Source organism: Odocoileus virginianus, chromosome 1 (genome assembly GCF_023699985.2).
Source record: "Odocoileus virginianus isolate 20LAN1187 ecotype Illinois chromosome 1, Ovbor_1.2, whole genome shotgun sequence".
Classification (NCBI taxonomy): Eukaryota; Metazoa; Chordata; class Mammalia; order Artiodactyla; family Cervidae; genus Odocoileus; species Odocoileus virginianus.
Window position 1 is genome coordinate 91,915,328 of NC_069674.1, and position 16,788 is coordinate 91,932,115.

Genomic DNA, 16,788 nt, shown 5'->3' on the forward strand with positions numbered 1-16,788 from the left:
CCGCTTCTTAATGTCCCCTTAATTTCCTGTAAGAAACTTTTGCTGAATCTTCCAGGTGTCCCTGGGCGACAACTGGATTTGAAATAATCCGAAAGGAGTTCAACTCCAAACTACACCACTTCTTCTCTACCCCTGGAAATAATAACATTTTACCCCTACAATAATTCAATAAGTTTTGTGTAAGATATCTTTTGTATATCGGTTAGAATCAGTTTTGCTACTGTAAAATAGATCTCTGAGAAGAAATCACTTCAATCCAGGACAAAGAACACTTGGTTTAAAATACAGTAAGTTAAGACAACATTCGTTAGTCCTTCCTGATTGTTTTCTGTTTGCACAGATAGGAGCATTAAATAAAACTTACTTGTAAGTTTCCGTATGTTTTTCAGAAATCAATCTGTGTAAAACTATCTGCAGCTTTTAAAACAAAGATTGGCTCAACATTTATAAAAGATAAGTGCATAATTTTACTTTATCAGCTTGTTGCTCTTCATCAAGTTGACTAAGGTGAGTTTGCTCTGTAAAACAGGGAGAGCAAGCACTCTCCCATGAAAAATTGTAAAAAGAATATTAGAACCCAATTAAGGTATTTCCGAAAATGAGAGGCCTCAACAAGCAGTCTATCATTGATCCATGCTTTCTTTGGCTGCTTACACATCAACTAGATCTTCATTAAGAACTGTTCAAAATACATGTAATAATATGTAATATTAATATGTGCTTCTTACATTTAGATAATATGTTTCCAGAAAAATGACCAATATTTACAAAGGAATTTGCTTCAGTGTTTACTATAGCTCACATTACCCCTTCTTGTCCTTTATAATAACCCACTCCAGTATTCTTGCATGGAGAATCCCATGGACAGAGGAGCCTGGTGGGCTACAGTCCATGGGGTCGGCAAAGAATTGGACACAACTGAAGCGATTTAGCATGCACAACCTCTCTACTAAAGGTGAATATTAACCGTTACCATGTTCTAAGCTCCTTTCATGGTAAAGTTGAAAATAAAGTTTATAATAAACTTATTTATGTCCTTATAGTAGAGATAAAAGGGGAGACAAATGGAACATACTTTTTTCCCAAATAGCTTTACCAAGATATAGTTCATATACCATGCAAATCATTTACAGTGTACAGTGGTTTATTATGGTATAAAATGATTTCTGGGTTTATTTATATTCACAATTATGTGCAACCATTACTATAGTGAATTTTAGAACATGTTTATCACCTTGAAAAGAAATACTTTTCTCTAGCTATACTCCCCTTATACCCTCCTCCAAACTCTCCACCTTCCCAATCATAACCAATCACTAATCTATAGAGTTTCTGCTCTGTAGATATGCCTATTCTGGATATTTTATCTAAATGGGATCATATAATAGATCGACTTCTTTCATTTAGCATTATGTTTTCAAGGTTCATCATGTTCTAACATGTATCAGTACTTTCTTTTTGTGATGGAATAATATTCCACTGTAAAGGTATACCATGTTTTAGATATAAATTAATCAGTTGATGAACATTTGGGTTGTTTCCACCTTGTGGCTAATATAAATAGTGCTGCTATAAATATCTGGGTATAGGTTTTTGTATGGACATATTTTCATTTATTTTAGAAATATACCTAGGAGTGGACTTACTGGATCATAGGGTAATTCTGTGCTTAACCGTATCAAGAATAAGCCAAATTATTTTCCAAAGTGACTGCACTGTTTTTCATCACTGCAGCAGTATGTGAAGTTTTTAATGTATACACAGTCTCATCAGCACTGGTTATTATCTGATATTTTGATTCTGACAATTCCAGTGGATGTGAAATGATATCTTATTGTGCTTTGATTTGCATTTCTCTGGTGGCTAATGATGTCCAAGCATCTTATTTCATGTGCTTGAACATCTGCATATCTTTTTTGGAGAAATATCTACTCAAATCCTCTACCAATTTTTTTATTGGGTTGTTGGCCTTTTTGTTATTGAGCTGTGTGAGTTTTTGTATAGTCTAGGTGCAGTTTTCTTAGTAGGTATGTGGATTTGCAGTTGTTTTCTCCCACCCTATGGGTTGTCTTTTCACTTTCTTGATCATGTCCTTGGAAGCATGCAAGTCCTTGCTTGCCTGTCCTTTGTTTCTTGTACTTTATTATCATATCTTGAAATCCACTGACAAATCTAAAGTCATGAAGAGTTACCCTAATGTTTTTGTCCTAAGTCTTAACATTTAGTTCTTATATTTTGGTCTTTGATTAATTTGGAATTAATTTTTGTATATGGTATAACCAAAGGGTCCAATTTCATATTTTTGCATGTGGCTTTCCAGTTTTGTTGAAAAAACTGTCATCCCTCCCTTAGGTACATGGGTTTATTTCTGGTCTGTTAGTTTTCTTTACCAGTCTCTGTCTCTCCTTATGCCACCACTACACTGTGGTGTTTACTGTAGCTTTGCAGTAAATTTTGAAATGAGAAAATGTGAGTCTTCATATTTTGTTCTTCCTTTTTTCTTGTGAGATCTTTTTTTGGCTTTGATACCAGGGTAATACTGGGCTCATAGAATGAGTCTGGAAGTATTCCATCTTTTTCTAGTTTTTGGAAATGTTTATGAAGAATTGATATTATTTTTTGAATGTTTGGTAGAATTGAGCATTAATGCCATCTACCTCGATATTTGAGTCTTGTCTTTTTACTGATTCAATCTTTTCACATCATATAAATCTATCTGGACTGCTTACTTTTTCTTGAGTCAGTTTTGTACTTTGTATCTTTTCAGGAATTTGTCAATTTTATAAAGGTTCTATAATGCATTAGCATGCAACTGTAATAGTATTGCTTAATAAGCTATGTAGTTGTGTGCCCTGTTTCATTTCTAATTCTAGCAAGTAAGCTTTCTCTCCTTTTTCCTTGGCAACTCTAGAACTATATCAACTTTGTTGATTATTTTTTTTAAACATCTTTTGGTTTCACTGATTTGCTCCATTGTTTTTCTATTCTCAGTTTCATTAATTTCTTCTTTAGTCTTTCAGATTTCTTTCCTTTCTCCATTAGATTTAGTATGCTCTTTTTTTTAAATCTTCAGGTAAAAGGTTAGTTGATTATATTGGGATCTTTTCTTTTTTAGTATAATTTTCCTCTACGCACTACTTCAGCAGCATCTCACAAATTTTGGTGTGTTGTATCTTTATTTTCATCCTTTTCAATACATTTTCTTATTTCCATTTTCATTTCTTTTATCTCTTGGTTTGCTAGTTGTTTAATTTCCACATATTTGTAAGTTTCTTAAATTTCTTTCAGCTGTTGACATATATTCATTCTATTATAGTTAAACAACATATTTTGTATGATTTTGTCTTTTCAAATTTATTGAGGTTTGTCTTAGGGTCAAATGTATTGTCCATCCTGGAAAATGTTCCATGTGCTTTTCAGAAAAATTTATATTCTTCTGTTGTTGGGGATAGTGTTCTGTAGATGTCTATTAGGTCACATTGGTTTAAAGTGTGTTGTTCCAGCTTTTTCTCCTTTATGATCTTCTGCCTATTTTTCTATTCATGTTGAAAGTGGGATATTAAAGTCCCAACTATTGTCTTTGAAGTATTTGTTTTTCTTCGTTTTTGTCAGATTTTGCTTCATGTATTTTTCTGCTCTGTTATTAGATGTCTATAAACTGAAAAGCCTCTTGATGAGAGTGAAAGAGGAGAGTGAAAAAGTTGGCTTTAAAGCTTAACATTCAGAAAACTAAGATCATGGCATCTGGTCCCATCACCTCATGGGAAATAGATGGGGAGACAGTGGAAACAGTGTCAGACTTTATTTTTTTGGGCTCCAGAATCACTGCAGATGGTGACTGCAGCCATGAAATTAAAAGACGCTTACTCCTTGGAAGGAAAGTTATGACCAACCTAGATAGCATATTAAAAAGCAGAGACATTACTTTGCCAACAAAGGTCCGTCTGGTCAAGGCTATGGTTTTTCCAGTGGTCATGTATGGATGTGAGAGTTGGACTGTGAAGAAAGCTGAGTGCCGAAGAATTGATGCTTTTGAACTGTGGTGTTGGAGAAGACTCTTGAGAGTCCCTTGGACTGCAAGGAGATCCAACCAGTCCATCCTAAAGGAAATCAGTCCTGGGTGTTCATTGAAAGGACTGATGCTGAAGCTGAAACTCCATTACTTTGGCCACCTCATGCGAAGAGTTGACTCATTGGAAAAGACCCTGATTCTGGGAAAGATTGAAGGCGGGAGAAGAAGGGGACGACAGAGGATGAGGTGGCTGGATGGCATCACCAACTCGATGCGCATGAGTTTGAGTAAAGTCTGGGAGTTGGTGATGGACAGGGAGGCCTGGCGTGCTGCGATTCATGGGGTCGCAAAGAGTTGGACACTGAGTGACTGAACTGAACTGAACTGATATTTATAATATCTTTCTCATGGATTGAAACTTTTATAGTTATAAAATGTCCCTCTGTATCTCTAGTAACTTTTTTTATTTTAAAATATTTTTGTCTTATATTAGTATGCCAGTCCAGTTTTATTGTGGCTCCTGTTTGCCTGATGTTATTTTTCATTCTTTTACTTTCAATCTATTTGTATTATCATCAAGAGGCATTCATCTTTTAATATATAAAGGAGGACAAAGTAAAGAGATTTAGCAGATTCATCACGTCTCTATTTGACCTTGCTTTTCATGCTTTTGTGTCATTGTAGAATCCATAATACAATTTTGAATATTAAAAGCTTAATATTAACTTTTTATTTATCATTGAATTTGAAGCTAAACAGTGGTTTTTTTCTTTCCCACATCCTTGGGAAAGCTATATAATTTTTTTTTCTAATGCACAAATATTTGAAATTCCTATTGAGCAATATGCTGCTGCTGCTAAGTTGCTTCAGTCGAGTCTGACTCTGTGCGACCCCATAGATGGCAGCCCACCAGGCTCCCCCGTCCCTGGGATTCTCCAGGCAAGAACACTGGAGTGGGTTGCCATTTCCTTCTCCAATGCATGAAAGTGAAAAGTGAAAGTGAAGTCTCTCAGTCATGTCTGACTCTTAGCGACCCCATGGACTGCAGCCTACCAGGCTCCTCCGTCTATGGGATTTTCCAGGCAAGAGCACTGGAGTGGGGTGCCATTGCCTTCTCTGTTGAGCAATATGCTCAGTCACTAAGTCATGTCCTACTCTTTGCAACCCCATGGACTATGTAACCCACCAGGGTCCTCTGTCCATGGAATTTCCAAAGAATACTAGAGTGGGTTGCCATTTTCTTCTTCAGTATACCAAAGTTTTTCTAATTATAAACTCAGATATTATGAAATGCCTGTCTTTAGGCATATAAATATATTTATCTATTAAAAATAAAATAATTTAGTTTATCATTATTTGTCTGTCACCCAGTTATGAATTAGGAAGTAAGCTAGTCTTAGCCATTGTATTAACCAATATATTAACATAATACAGGTTATTTATATCTACAAATAAAACTGGAAAACTATTTGCATATTGTATCATTATATATCTATTATTTATAACTTCGCATGTTTTACCAACGTATTTTAAACCCAAATATTGCAGATTCTATTATATACTACCTAGCTTCTTTAAATCCCTTTGAGAAGACAAAATAAGTAGAAATGTAAGTTTTAATGTATATTTATATGTACTTTTGTTTTAAGGGAAAAAATGTTATATTGTACATTTGCTGGAAAGCTTCACACATCATTCATGTCATGAAATTGTCTTATGAGTGAGATATGCTTGTAGAGTTACTCTTTTGGTACTTTGAGGAGCTAGGCTTTCTGATTCCTGAATGGCAGCCCAAACCAGCCACAGTTAACTATGCCCCCTTCTAGAGTTAAGGTTGTAATGAGGTTTTTAAGAGTGTCACTCGTTCGTTGCTAATAAAATTTAATTTTTTTCTGCAGAGACCTTGAACATTTAAAGTGTGACTAGTCAGTTTAGAGGGGAAAATTGTGAAATAAATAATACAAAATATGAGCTATTAAGAATTTTCCTCTAAAATAAATATCAAATAAAAATTTAAAAATTTCTGTTCAAGTATTATATGGTTCTTTAGTACTGTCATTGTCATAATGTGATTGCTTCTACATTTATGACATCATTAATTTTGGATTAGGAAACAGTTACTCAAAGCAGCAAAATCAAAGGAAATGTGAGAACTTCAGAAGCGCTTAGCAAGAAGAAATACTGCACAGAATAAACATGGAGTTATTGACTTTTTCCCCAAGATAAAATTCTATTGCAGGATAAGCTCAGAGAAAACATTTCAATAATTATATAAACCTCACTAGTGATCTCGTTTTAAATATTTTCCTTGATTTCTAACCATGTGCAATCTTCTGATACTGACAGGGAATTAGAATCATTTCAAAATTAAATCAAATGATAGCACATCCTCTGACTTCTACTCTCATGCATTTTATAAAATATGTATCTAGTGTTGACAAATTGAGATTGTCGAAGTCACTAGAGCCTTTGGGGACATTTATAACTGGTGAAACTAGAGACAAAAGGAAAAAGAATGTTTTGTGGTCATTCCTAAAATCTTTTACTGAAAAAGATTCTTTAGGGAGATCTTTTATCTTGCAAAACAATACCTTTTTTTCCCAGTTTAATTGCTATAACTATAAACAAAATAAAAGCAAAACATTTTATAAGCTATACTTGTGAGACTGACATGCAAATTAATATCTCTACTGTGCTCCTTGTTTCGTCTGGAAACTGATATTTGTTTATCAACGCTCTAACCTTAGATTATATAATAACTATTTGAGAGTTTTATTCAGTTAGATAGACTTTTTCCATAGTTAGATACTTTAGTAATAATTAAATTTTTCTTTCCCTTTTCTATTTCAAAGATACTATCCTTACTGTAGTGTTTCCCTTGGACAAACAGAATACCTAATGTTGGGAGATTTTCTGCCTACTGTGTAAACAAGATACTCCAAACAAAGGCAGTTTTATGTGTTTCTCATTATATAAGAGACAAGAGCCTCAAACAAGAGCTGTATTTCCAGGATAACTGTTTTCATTGCTTTCTCTTCTCTCTTCTTGCTGGGAAGAGGCACTTTATGTTCTTTCTGTGAATTTGACAGAAAAAGAATCTTCCAAGCCAACCCCTGCTCAGAAAATGGCTTTCCTAAAAAGCTACAGAACTAGCTTTTCCTCCATTTTCTTCTCCTGTATTTCCTTCAAAACTGCTCCCCTCCACCTCATTCACTGTCCTGTGCTTAGAAATGAAAATCAACTTCAATACTTTTATATTTAAAAAAGAATAAAAATTTTAAACTTCATATTTTTTTCCTGCACTAGAAAAAAATGCAAGAAACTTTTGTATGAGGGCATTTTATAAAAATCATACTAGTGTTAAAAGATTAGTTTAGTTTGTTGCATTTCAGGACCTGGCAGAGATGGGATTTGGGGGTGCATGTGGCTACTATAGCAGAAAGCAGGTCATGGAATGTCAGTTATGGCATTCAAACCTGGAGGACCCAGTTGTAGGAATAAAGAAATCTTGACCCAAAGCAATCAGCAATTTTGTTGTTTAGTCACTAAGTTGTGCCCGACTCTGCGCCCTCAGGGACCGTGGCCTGAGAGGCTCCTCTGGCAAGAATACTGGAGTGAGTTGCCATTTCCTCCTCCAGGGGATTTTCCTGATCCAGGGTTTGAAACCGTGTCTCCTGCATTGCAGGCAGATTATCTATCACTGAGCCACTAGGGAAGCCCTTGACCAAATTAAATGAAAATAGGGACTCCCTTGGAGGTCCAGGGGTTAAGACCCCATGCTTCCAATGCAGGGGACACCAGTTTGATCCGTGTTCAGCGAACTAAAATCCCACATGCTGCATGGCCAAAAAAACCCCCCCAATGAAAATAAAGTCCTTGAAGCTCAAATATCTCAAAAACACATTCTAAAGAATTTGTTGATTAGCTGATTGTATTTATGGAAAGTGCATATTAAGTCATTTTTGTTTTAGCAAGCGATCATGATATTTCAGATGGTCTTTATGTACACTTGGGGTGTTTTTTTTTTTTTTTTCGCTCTGTTTTTGTTTTGGGAGTCAATTTTAATTGAGGACTGAACTATGTCAATGAAGAAATTTAAAAAGACATCTATCTTTCCAATGTAGCTCCGGAGTGCTTTCCTGGGGGACACCAGTTTCTTCAGAGCCCTTATAGAAATGTCCATTTTGACTCCTTGCACCTCCAGCAGTCAGCCATTCAAGACCTGATATGTGACCACTCCCTTTCCCCTGGATGGTATCGATTTCTGCTCTTTGACAGACCTGCTGAGATGCCGACCAAATGTGTTGAGGTATCAACTCATTAACGTTAGCTCCATGTGCTTTTTCTTAAGTATTTTTTGCTATAAGGATTGAATCTTGTTACAACCAATTTATAACTCACACTGCAATATTTTAATTTTTCATCAAGATTAAGTTAATCTGAGGGAGTTTTCCCATACTTCTCTATTCTGACAATAATAGTAGTAGTAGTTAATGTAGTGCTCAACAGTCCACCAAGTGTTTTTATTTACAATGTTTATAGAAGATAGTCTAGCATTATTCTCACCATATAATTCAGGAAATATATTTTTAGGGATTAACACTTCTAGAGTCACCTAGATAGCAGGTCAGATAGCCAAGTTTTGATCACAGGCAGTCAGTCTGCAGGGTTCGTGTACTTAACCTCAGTAACTTGCAAATAGTAAAATACTGCCTATTTTACGTCCATCAGTTCTTGCCTGCTTAACAGAAGGATTATGTCTTAATAGAAGCCTCATTTTCTTTATCATTGCATGTGTGCATGCCAACTTGCTTCAGTCGTGTCCGACTCTTTGGGACCCTATGGACTGTAACCTGCCAGGCTCTTCCGTCCATGGGATTCTCCAGACAAGAATACTGCAGTTGGTTGCCATGCCCTTCTCCAGGGGATCTTTCTAACCCAAGGATCGAACCCACATCTCTTGCATTTCCTGCATTGGCAGGTGGATTCTTTACCACTGAGCCACTGGGAAATCCTTCCTTTATTGTTACCCACATTTTAAATTATTATACCCACATTTTAAAAATTTCAAAAAATGGGAATTATTTTCCTTTTTTAGGTATGTAACGTAGAAAGAACTTGGGAAAGATATCCAAATTTGGCTTCAAGTGAGGCTTTAACTTCATTTTCCCCCCCAAATTGCTAAACAGTTTGTCCATCACCAGATTTTGAGCAATCCTTTCTTTCTCCCCTGATTTTTTGATGCCTCCTCCACTCTGCACTAACATCTTACAAATATTATTTTCAGAAAATTTTCAAGAAATCTCCAAGATCACTTTATCTTTGTGCTATATATTAAGATGACTTCAGATTGACTTGTCTTAGGATGTTTCAGCTATTCAGTAAATTCACTGATACTGAATTTCTCTAGTTCACAATATAAATGAATAATAATAAATGTAATAAAAGTATTTTAATTGAAAAATATTGTATTGATTACGAGAAAGTTGCCCTTAAATTTATGGCTTTCCAGGTGGCTCAGGTGGTGAAGAATCCATATGCCAGTGCAGGAGATGCAGTCAGTCTCTGGGTCAGGAAGATCCCCTGGAGGAGGAAATGGTAACCCACTTCAGTATTCTTGCCTGGAAAATTACATGGACAGAGGAGTCTGGTAGGCTACAGTCCATGGGGTCACAAAGAATCAGAAATGACTGAGCACACAAACACGTACCCTTAAATTTACTATTTATGACTTTATCTTTTCTTTTAGGGTAAGGGTTCTTTGCCAAGATATTAAAATCGTCAAAACTATTTGTTAATGTGGAAGTGCAAACAATTAATATCAGCACTGGTAATGTATATTGATACCATTTATCTACTAATAACATTCAGTAGGAAGTACCTTTCTCCTTTATGGTAATCTTCAGTTCAGTTCAATCGCTCAGTCGTGTCCGACTTTGTGACCCCATAGGCTGCAGCACACCAGGCTTCCCTGTCCATAACCAACTCCTGGAGCTTACTCAAACTCATGTCCATCAAGTCGGTGATGCCAGCCAACCATCTCATCCTCTGTTGTCCTGTTCCCCTACCACCTCAATCTTTCCCATCATCAGGGTCTTTTCCAATGAGTCAGTTCTTCACATCAGGTGGCAAAAGTACTGGAGTTTCAGCTTCAGCATCAGTCCTTCCAATGAATATTCAGGACTGATTTCCTTTAGGATGGGCTGGTTGGATCTCCTTGCAGTCCAAGAGACTCCTAAGAGTCTTCTACACCACAGTTCAAAAGCACCAATTCTTCAGTGCTCAGCTTACTCAAAGTCATAACCCCAGTCTAATCATCAGCAAGTTCACATAAACCCAAATTGAGAAACATTCTACAAAACATGTAAATAGTACTGTTTAGAAGTGTCAAAATCCAAGAAAACCATGAAAGAGTAACAAATTGTCAATGATTGGAGAGGACTACGCAAGCATGAGCAATGCATCATGAAGATATACTGGACTGAGTAACTAGAACTTTTTAGAAAAGAACACTCATGAAGAACTGGTAAAAATCTAAACAGAGACTTCAGTTTATTTACGAGTAGAGTCCTAAAGGCAGTTTTTTAGTTTTGACAAATGTATCACGGTTTTTAGTAAGTGAACGTTAGTGGAACATGGATAAATATGATAAGGGATAGCTGTGTATTATTTTGAAAACTTTGTGTGAATATAAATCATTTTAAAATAAAATGCTCATCACAAAACAAGCCAAAATTATTTTGGAAAGCAAAGAAAACTGAACGCAATAGGGATTGACTGTACAGGGATGCGTCTTACAAGGCACCTGAGAAATGGCTCTGAATAGGTGATGAACTTGAGCTGAACTCTGAATGAAGAGAAAGGTGGGAAAAAGCATTCCAGGTTAAAAAGAACAGCCAATGAGAATGTCCTTAGATAGCTGTAAAGATGGACACTCGAGGAACTGCAGGAGAAACCACATGGCAGAAACACTGAGTGGATGATCCCTAGGAGGTGAGATCAGATGAGATGAATGTGGAAGGGAGGATCTATAGGGCCTGTAGACCATGGTAAGAACTTAAATTTAGTCCTAACTGCCATACAGTCTAATGGGATTTTAAATAGGTAAATAAACAGAATCTGAGGATTGTACTCAAAAGGCTACCATTCCTGTAGAAGACTCTATCTAGGAGGCTATTGCATTATTCAGTAGAAAGATGGCAGTGGTTTAGGGGTTGTGGGAGGTGGAAATGGCTTAGACTAGTGGCAAAGGAAAGAGGGTATTGAGTTGAGATGTCTTTCAGAGAAGGAAGCTCATGTATTAGATGTGGGAGAAGATGGCAAGAGAGAAACCAAGAACAGCTTCTCGGTTTTTTCCTTGAGTAACTGGGATGGGACAGACTGAGTACAATCACACTGGCTGAGGAGAGAGGAATCAAGAATTATGTTTTGGCCTGTTATCTAAGAGGTGGCCTGAGATATACAGACATAAAACACACATCAGATGTGTGACCTTGACACTGATCATGGTACTGACTAAGGATGTTGGAGAATAAGGACCCTTACTGGGAGCCTCAAAATATACTGTCATGGAGCTCAGAATTGACAACTAATGAATCCATTCCTTTTCATTTATAGCTTAATTATGACTCTGAATTCTTTGAAAATAGACAATGTACTCTTTACATCAATAGCGTATTTACTAGAACTAGTGGCCTAACTCAGCTGCAAGGAACTCAAAATAGAAACTACATAATGGCGATTTTTTTTTTTTTTTTTACTTTGGAGGCTTAGATAAGTATGAAGCTGATAGAGGAGGGATTTATTCCTGGTTGAAGATGGGGGTTAGTGTGCTGATAGGTAACCAGGTTATGGGGGAAAACCAGTCCCCTTCTGATTTATTATCTGATCTCATCCATATGTAGGAGACTGAAAATGCTGGGAAATACTGCTATGGATCAGTAGGCAAACATTGCTTCAGCAAATAATTGTATGGGTAACATCTGGGCTTCCCAGGTTGGCACTAGTAGTAAAGTACCCACCTGCCAATGCAGGAAACTTAAGAGACAAGGGTTTGATCCCTGGGTTGGAAAGATCTCCTGGAGGTGGGCACAGCAACCCACTCCAGTATTCTTGCCTGGAGAATCCCGTGGAAAGAGGAGCTTGATGGGCTACAGTCCATAGGGTCACAAAGAGTCAGACACAACTGAAGTGACAGTATGCGCGCGCGCGCACGCACACACACACACACACACACACACATGCATGGGTTACATCTACGAACATTTTCATCCTGAGATTACTAGACTCACCAAATTAGAAAACCCCAAATGACACAAATACAGCAAAACAATGCAAAGAATATACATTATAAATTACAATTAATTTCAGTAAGTTACAATCAAAAAGATTAAAAGTTGTAAAGAATATTGGAGGTAAGGAGAGGATGAAATTTATAATGTGGTGTCATCAAAGAAAGCCTTTTCTGAGCACAGGGCACTGATGCTGAGAGTTTGAATGTGAACAGCCCTTGGTCAAATAAAGAGTGAGGGAAGGAACTTCCCAGATAGCAACAGTAATAATGGATGGCCTTAATGTGATTAGCATAGGGTATACTCACAAGAGCAAGGGCAGGACAAAGATGTTGGATCTCAGTGAGCATGTGAGAGCATAATAAAACACGTTGGAAGGGCAGTGGGCCTAATATTTAAGGAGCTCTGCATTTCATTCTCTGTGCATTGAAAAGTCTTTGGAGAATTAGCCTGAGAGAGTTAGTTAGTAAATGTTCGCATTCCTTACACAGCTGCTGGCCAACTAAACCTGGCTGCAGGCAGTATGTTCAGTAGGGAAGGATAGCATCTGCTCAGTTAGTAAAGCTCGTGTCTTTCACTGGAAAGGAAAAAATCCAGAGAGACACATTAGCTTCACTCAGTGCCAAGCTGAGTGAATATTTTCAAATATTTTGAAAAATATTGTGGGTTTTCTTTTTAAAGTATTTTTCAGTATTCTTTACACCATATTTTTCAACACTTTTTACACATCATGGTACCTCAGACTGTAAAGAATCTGCCTGCAATGCCAGAGACCCGGGTTTGATCCTTGAGTCGGGAAGATCCCGTGGAGAAGGGAATAGCTACCCACTTCAGTATTCTTGCTTGGAGAATCCCATGGACAGAGGAACCTGGCAGGCTACAGTCGATGGGGTTGCAAAGAATCGGACACGACTGAGTGACTGACATACTTTTTATAAAATTTCAAATAATGTTATCAAATATTTATGTAAAATTCTGCAGATGTTTCAATGGAAAAAACCAACAATTTACCAACATTGGTGGTGGTGGTGGTGGTGGTTTAGTCGCTAAGTTGTGTCTGACTCTTGCGACCCCAACTGCCAGGCTCCTCTGTCTATGGGATTATCCAGACAAGAATACTAGGGTAGCTTGCCATTTGCTTCTCCAGGGGATCTTCCCAATCCAGGAGTTGAACCTGGGTCTCCTGCGTTGCAGGCAGATTCTTTACTGACTGAGCTATGAGAGAAGCCCCATTAGTTTAAGAAATAGTGGCAGCTGTTTGAAAAAAAAAGAAAAAAACTTTTACTCTAGAGAATAGCATAACATACAAATAATTACTTCAACAGAAACTTTATTTTGTTATTGTTTGCATTGAATTTAGAAACTCAGTATTTAAAATTTGCATTTCACAACATGCCCTTAAAACTTAAGAAATATTTCCTGTTTTATTGATATCATTACTACTCACTCAGTTTCTGAAACCTGAATAGTCAGAATTATTTCTCTCATTCTCCATATTCGAGTCCTCTTACTGATTTTAGGGAAAGGAAGATGATTGCTATTTTTTACTTTTAATATACAAGTTAGTCAAACATATACATAATTATCCTCTCTGATATGCCAGTAAAAGCTTACCCTGAAGTACCATTTAGACTTCAGTTAAGCTTCATAGATGGCAAACAAAAATGTCACTTAATCCTCTTAAGAATTTCTTTTTCTTGCTTAGCAAGAATCTGGGACAAATGTTCGAAAACGATGGTGATTTGGCCACTTTACAATGCCAGGTTGAGGTGTCTGTGAGTCTCTAGGCTCTTCCTGCACGGTGAAGGGATGAAGGTCCAGGTTTATCTTTTTTATCTGCTTTTAGACAGAATAAAATGAAAAACCCAAAGGCTGAAAGAGGGCTGGTGGTAACTGAAACTTGTCACCTTTTAAGGAGCTTATTTGGGAAAAACATCACAACTACTTCAGATTTCCCTGGCTCTTCTCGGTTTTATCTTCAATGAGACCATGAAATATTTTTTCACTTGGATGTATTTCTACCCCAAACCTATGGTGATTGGGTAGGCAACAGTCAGTCATATTTACCTTAAAAACCATCAAAAAAGCAAAAATTAAGAAAAAAATCTCACTTTAATATTCTCATGACTAGGTTTTGTTTTTTATAATTCATATGTCATTTTCACACAATTTATCTACCCTTAGTGATTGTTAGAAGCCAAATAAGAAAAGAAACATTGATTTAAGATTATAATTGTAAAGAATGTCATTCAAACAAAAAATTGAATGCTTTTATTAGAATAATGCATGGAAAAATATTTTTCACATTTTACATATTTAGTTAGCAAAATAGTCCTTGAACTATACATGAAGAGGCAACATATCAATTGAAAGTAGGCTATGAGAAATTAAGATTGTATTCTAGAAAGCCTACAGCACCCATGAAAAAAATAGCATAGCTTAATCAACCAACAAAGAGATAAAATGGAATAATAAAATATACTGTTTGCTTGAGGCAGAAAAATGTGAAAAGTGCCAATAAGACAAATGGAAAACAACAGCATGGTAAATTTAAACCCTACAATATCAATAATCAATTAAACAAAAATGGTCTAAAATCTCAACTGACAGTCAGAAATTGTCAAATTGGATAGAAAAGTAAGACACAACTATGGGCTGCCTAGAAAAACGAACTTTAAAGATTTTTAAAAGTAAGGTTGAAAGTGTAAGAATAGAAAAAGATATACTTAGGTAACACAAATCAAAGGAATCTTGAGTGGCTAAATTAATAGACAAAGATTATAGAGCAGAGAATATTACATGGAAAGGCAACATTCATTTCCTAATGATAAGAGTCAATTGAACAACAGAACATAAAAATCTAAATCCTTAATGTACCTAACAACAGAGATTCAAAATATATGAAGCAAACTTACCCATCTTCAAGAAGAAATAGACAAATCTATTGTCTATGTTGGAGATTAATACCCATCTGTCAGTAATTGAGCATGCAGAAATAATAGCAAAGTGGAGGAAAATCCATATTATCCACAAATTGCAAAATTGGAGGAGGCTAGGCAATCAGTATTATTTACAGATTGTACATGAAGCATTTAGTGAGATATAATACATACTGGGCCCTAAATTAAGGAAATTAGAATATTGGAAAAAGTTTGAAGTTAATTAAAAGAAAAACCTACTAAACATCTATATTGGAAAAGAACAGTCACAAACTAAAGACCTCAGCTTATATACTGAGCCTAGAAGTACAGATGAGACCTAGAGTAAGCAGGAAACGGAAGTAACGATCAGAGTGAAAATCACTGAAACAATACACAAAACAGAAAACTCAAGAAAATCAAAAGGTAGTTCTTTGAGAAATTCAAGAAAATTAATAAGTCCATAGCCAATTCAATCAATAAAAAAGAGAAGATAGAAACTACCAGTATCAGGAATAACAGACGTAACAGAACTACAGATTCTACATATATTACAAGAAAGGATTATTATGAATAACTCTGCCAATGAACTCAACATAAATGAAGTAGATAAATTTCTTGAAATACAAAATGAAAGCTCATTCAAAATAAATAACTTCAACGACCCTATGTCTATTCAATAAATTGTATTTCTAGTTAAAATCTATCACACAAAACAAGCAAACAAAAACGCATGCCCAGATGACTTAGGAATTCTTCCCAACATGTAGGGAGGAAATACTACCAATTTCACACAACTCTTCCAAAAAATATAGAAAAGGGACAGCTAAACTTCTGTGAGGTCAGCATTATTCCAAAAGTAAAACCAGATACAGGCATTACAAGAAAACTATGGAGCAACATCCCTCATGAATATAAATACATATGACCAAAAAAAAAATGCACATGAAAAAAATCACACAATGGAACATCAGTTTGGGTTGCAAATAACAGAAAACAAGTAGAAATAATGTAAAAAGAAAATCAGCACTAAGGTTTTAGGATATGTCATTGAATCTGAGGAAGAGTTAAATGGAACACCTCAGAGAGTGTGGGCAAGGGAACAACTCCATAATCTTAGCCATAGGAATTTGCCTAGTGACTCAGACGGTAAAGAATACGCCTGTGATGTGGGAGACCTGGGTTCAATCCCTGGGTTGGGAAGATCCCCTCAGGGAGGGCATGGCAACCCATTCAAGTATTCTTCTCTGGAGAATCCCCATGAACAGAGGAGCCTGACGGGCTATGGTCCATTGGGTGGAAGGGGCATGGGGGCTGGGGAGGGTCACAGAGAGTCCAGCACGACTGATAGCTCAGCACACAAGACATTCCTATAGTGCTCCATTATTTACCTGTCTCAGTTTTCAACTCCTCATCTCTGCTTGGTTCTAAATGCTTCTGAGAAGCAATCTGATGAGCCTATCTTTGTTCAGAATGTGCTGAACTTGACATTGGGGTATAAGTACTACCATGACAGCGGTAGACTCAGTTTTGTAATCCTGTGTGTGATTATGGTGGAGGCAATTCC

At 36.4% G+C, this 16,788-nt stretch overlaps 1 protein-coding gene across 1 annotated transcript in view; it reads left to right on the top strand.

The window, feature by feature from the left end:
• The window catches only part of VWDE (von Willebrand factor D and EGF domains), a 72,491-nt gene that overhangs the window by 534 nt on the left and 55,169 nt on the right, over nt 1-16,788 (top strand). Inside the window, 2 exon segments of the mRNA XM_070477205.1 lie at nt 8,137-8,321; nt 9,111-9,159. Coding sequence (XP_070333306.1) covers nt 8,137-8,321; nt 9,111-9,159 — 234 coding nt within the window.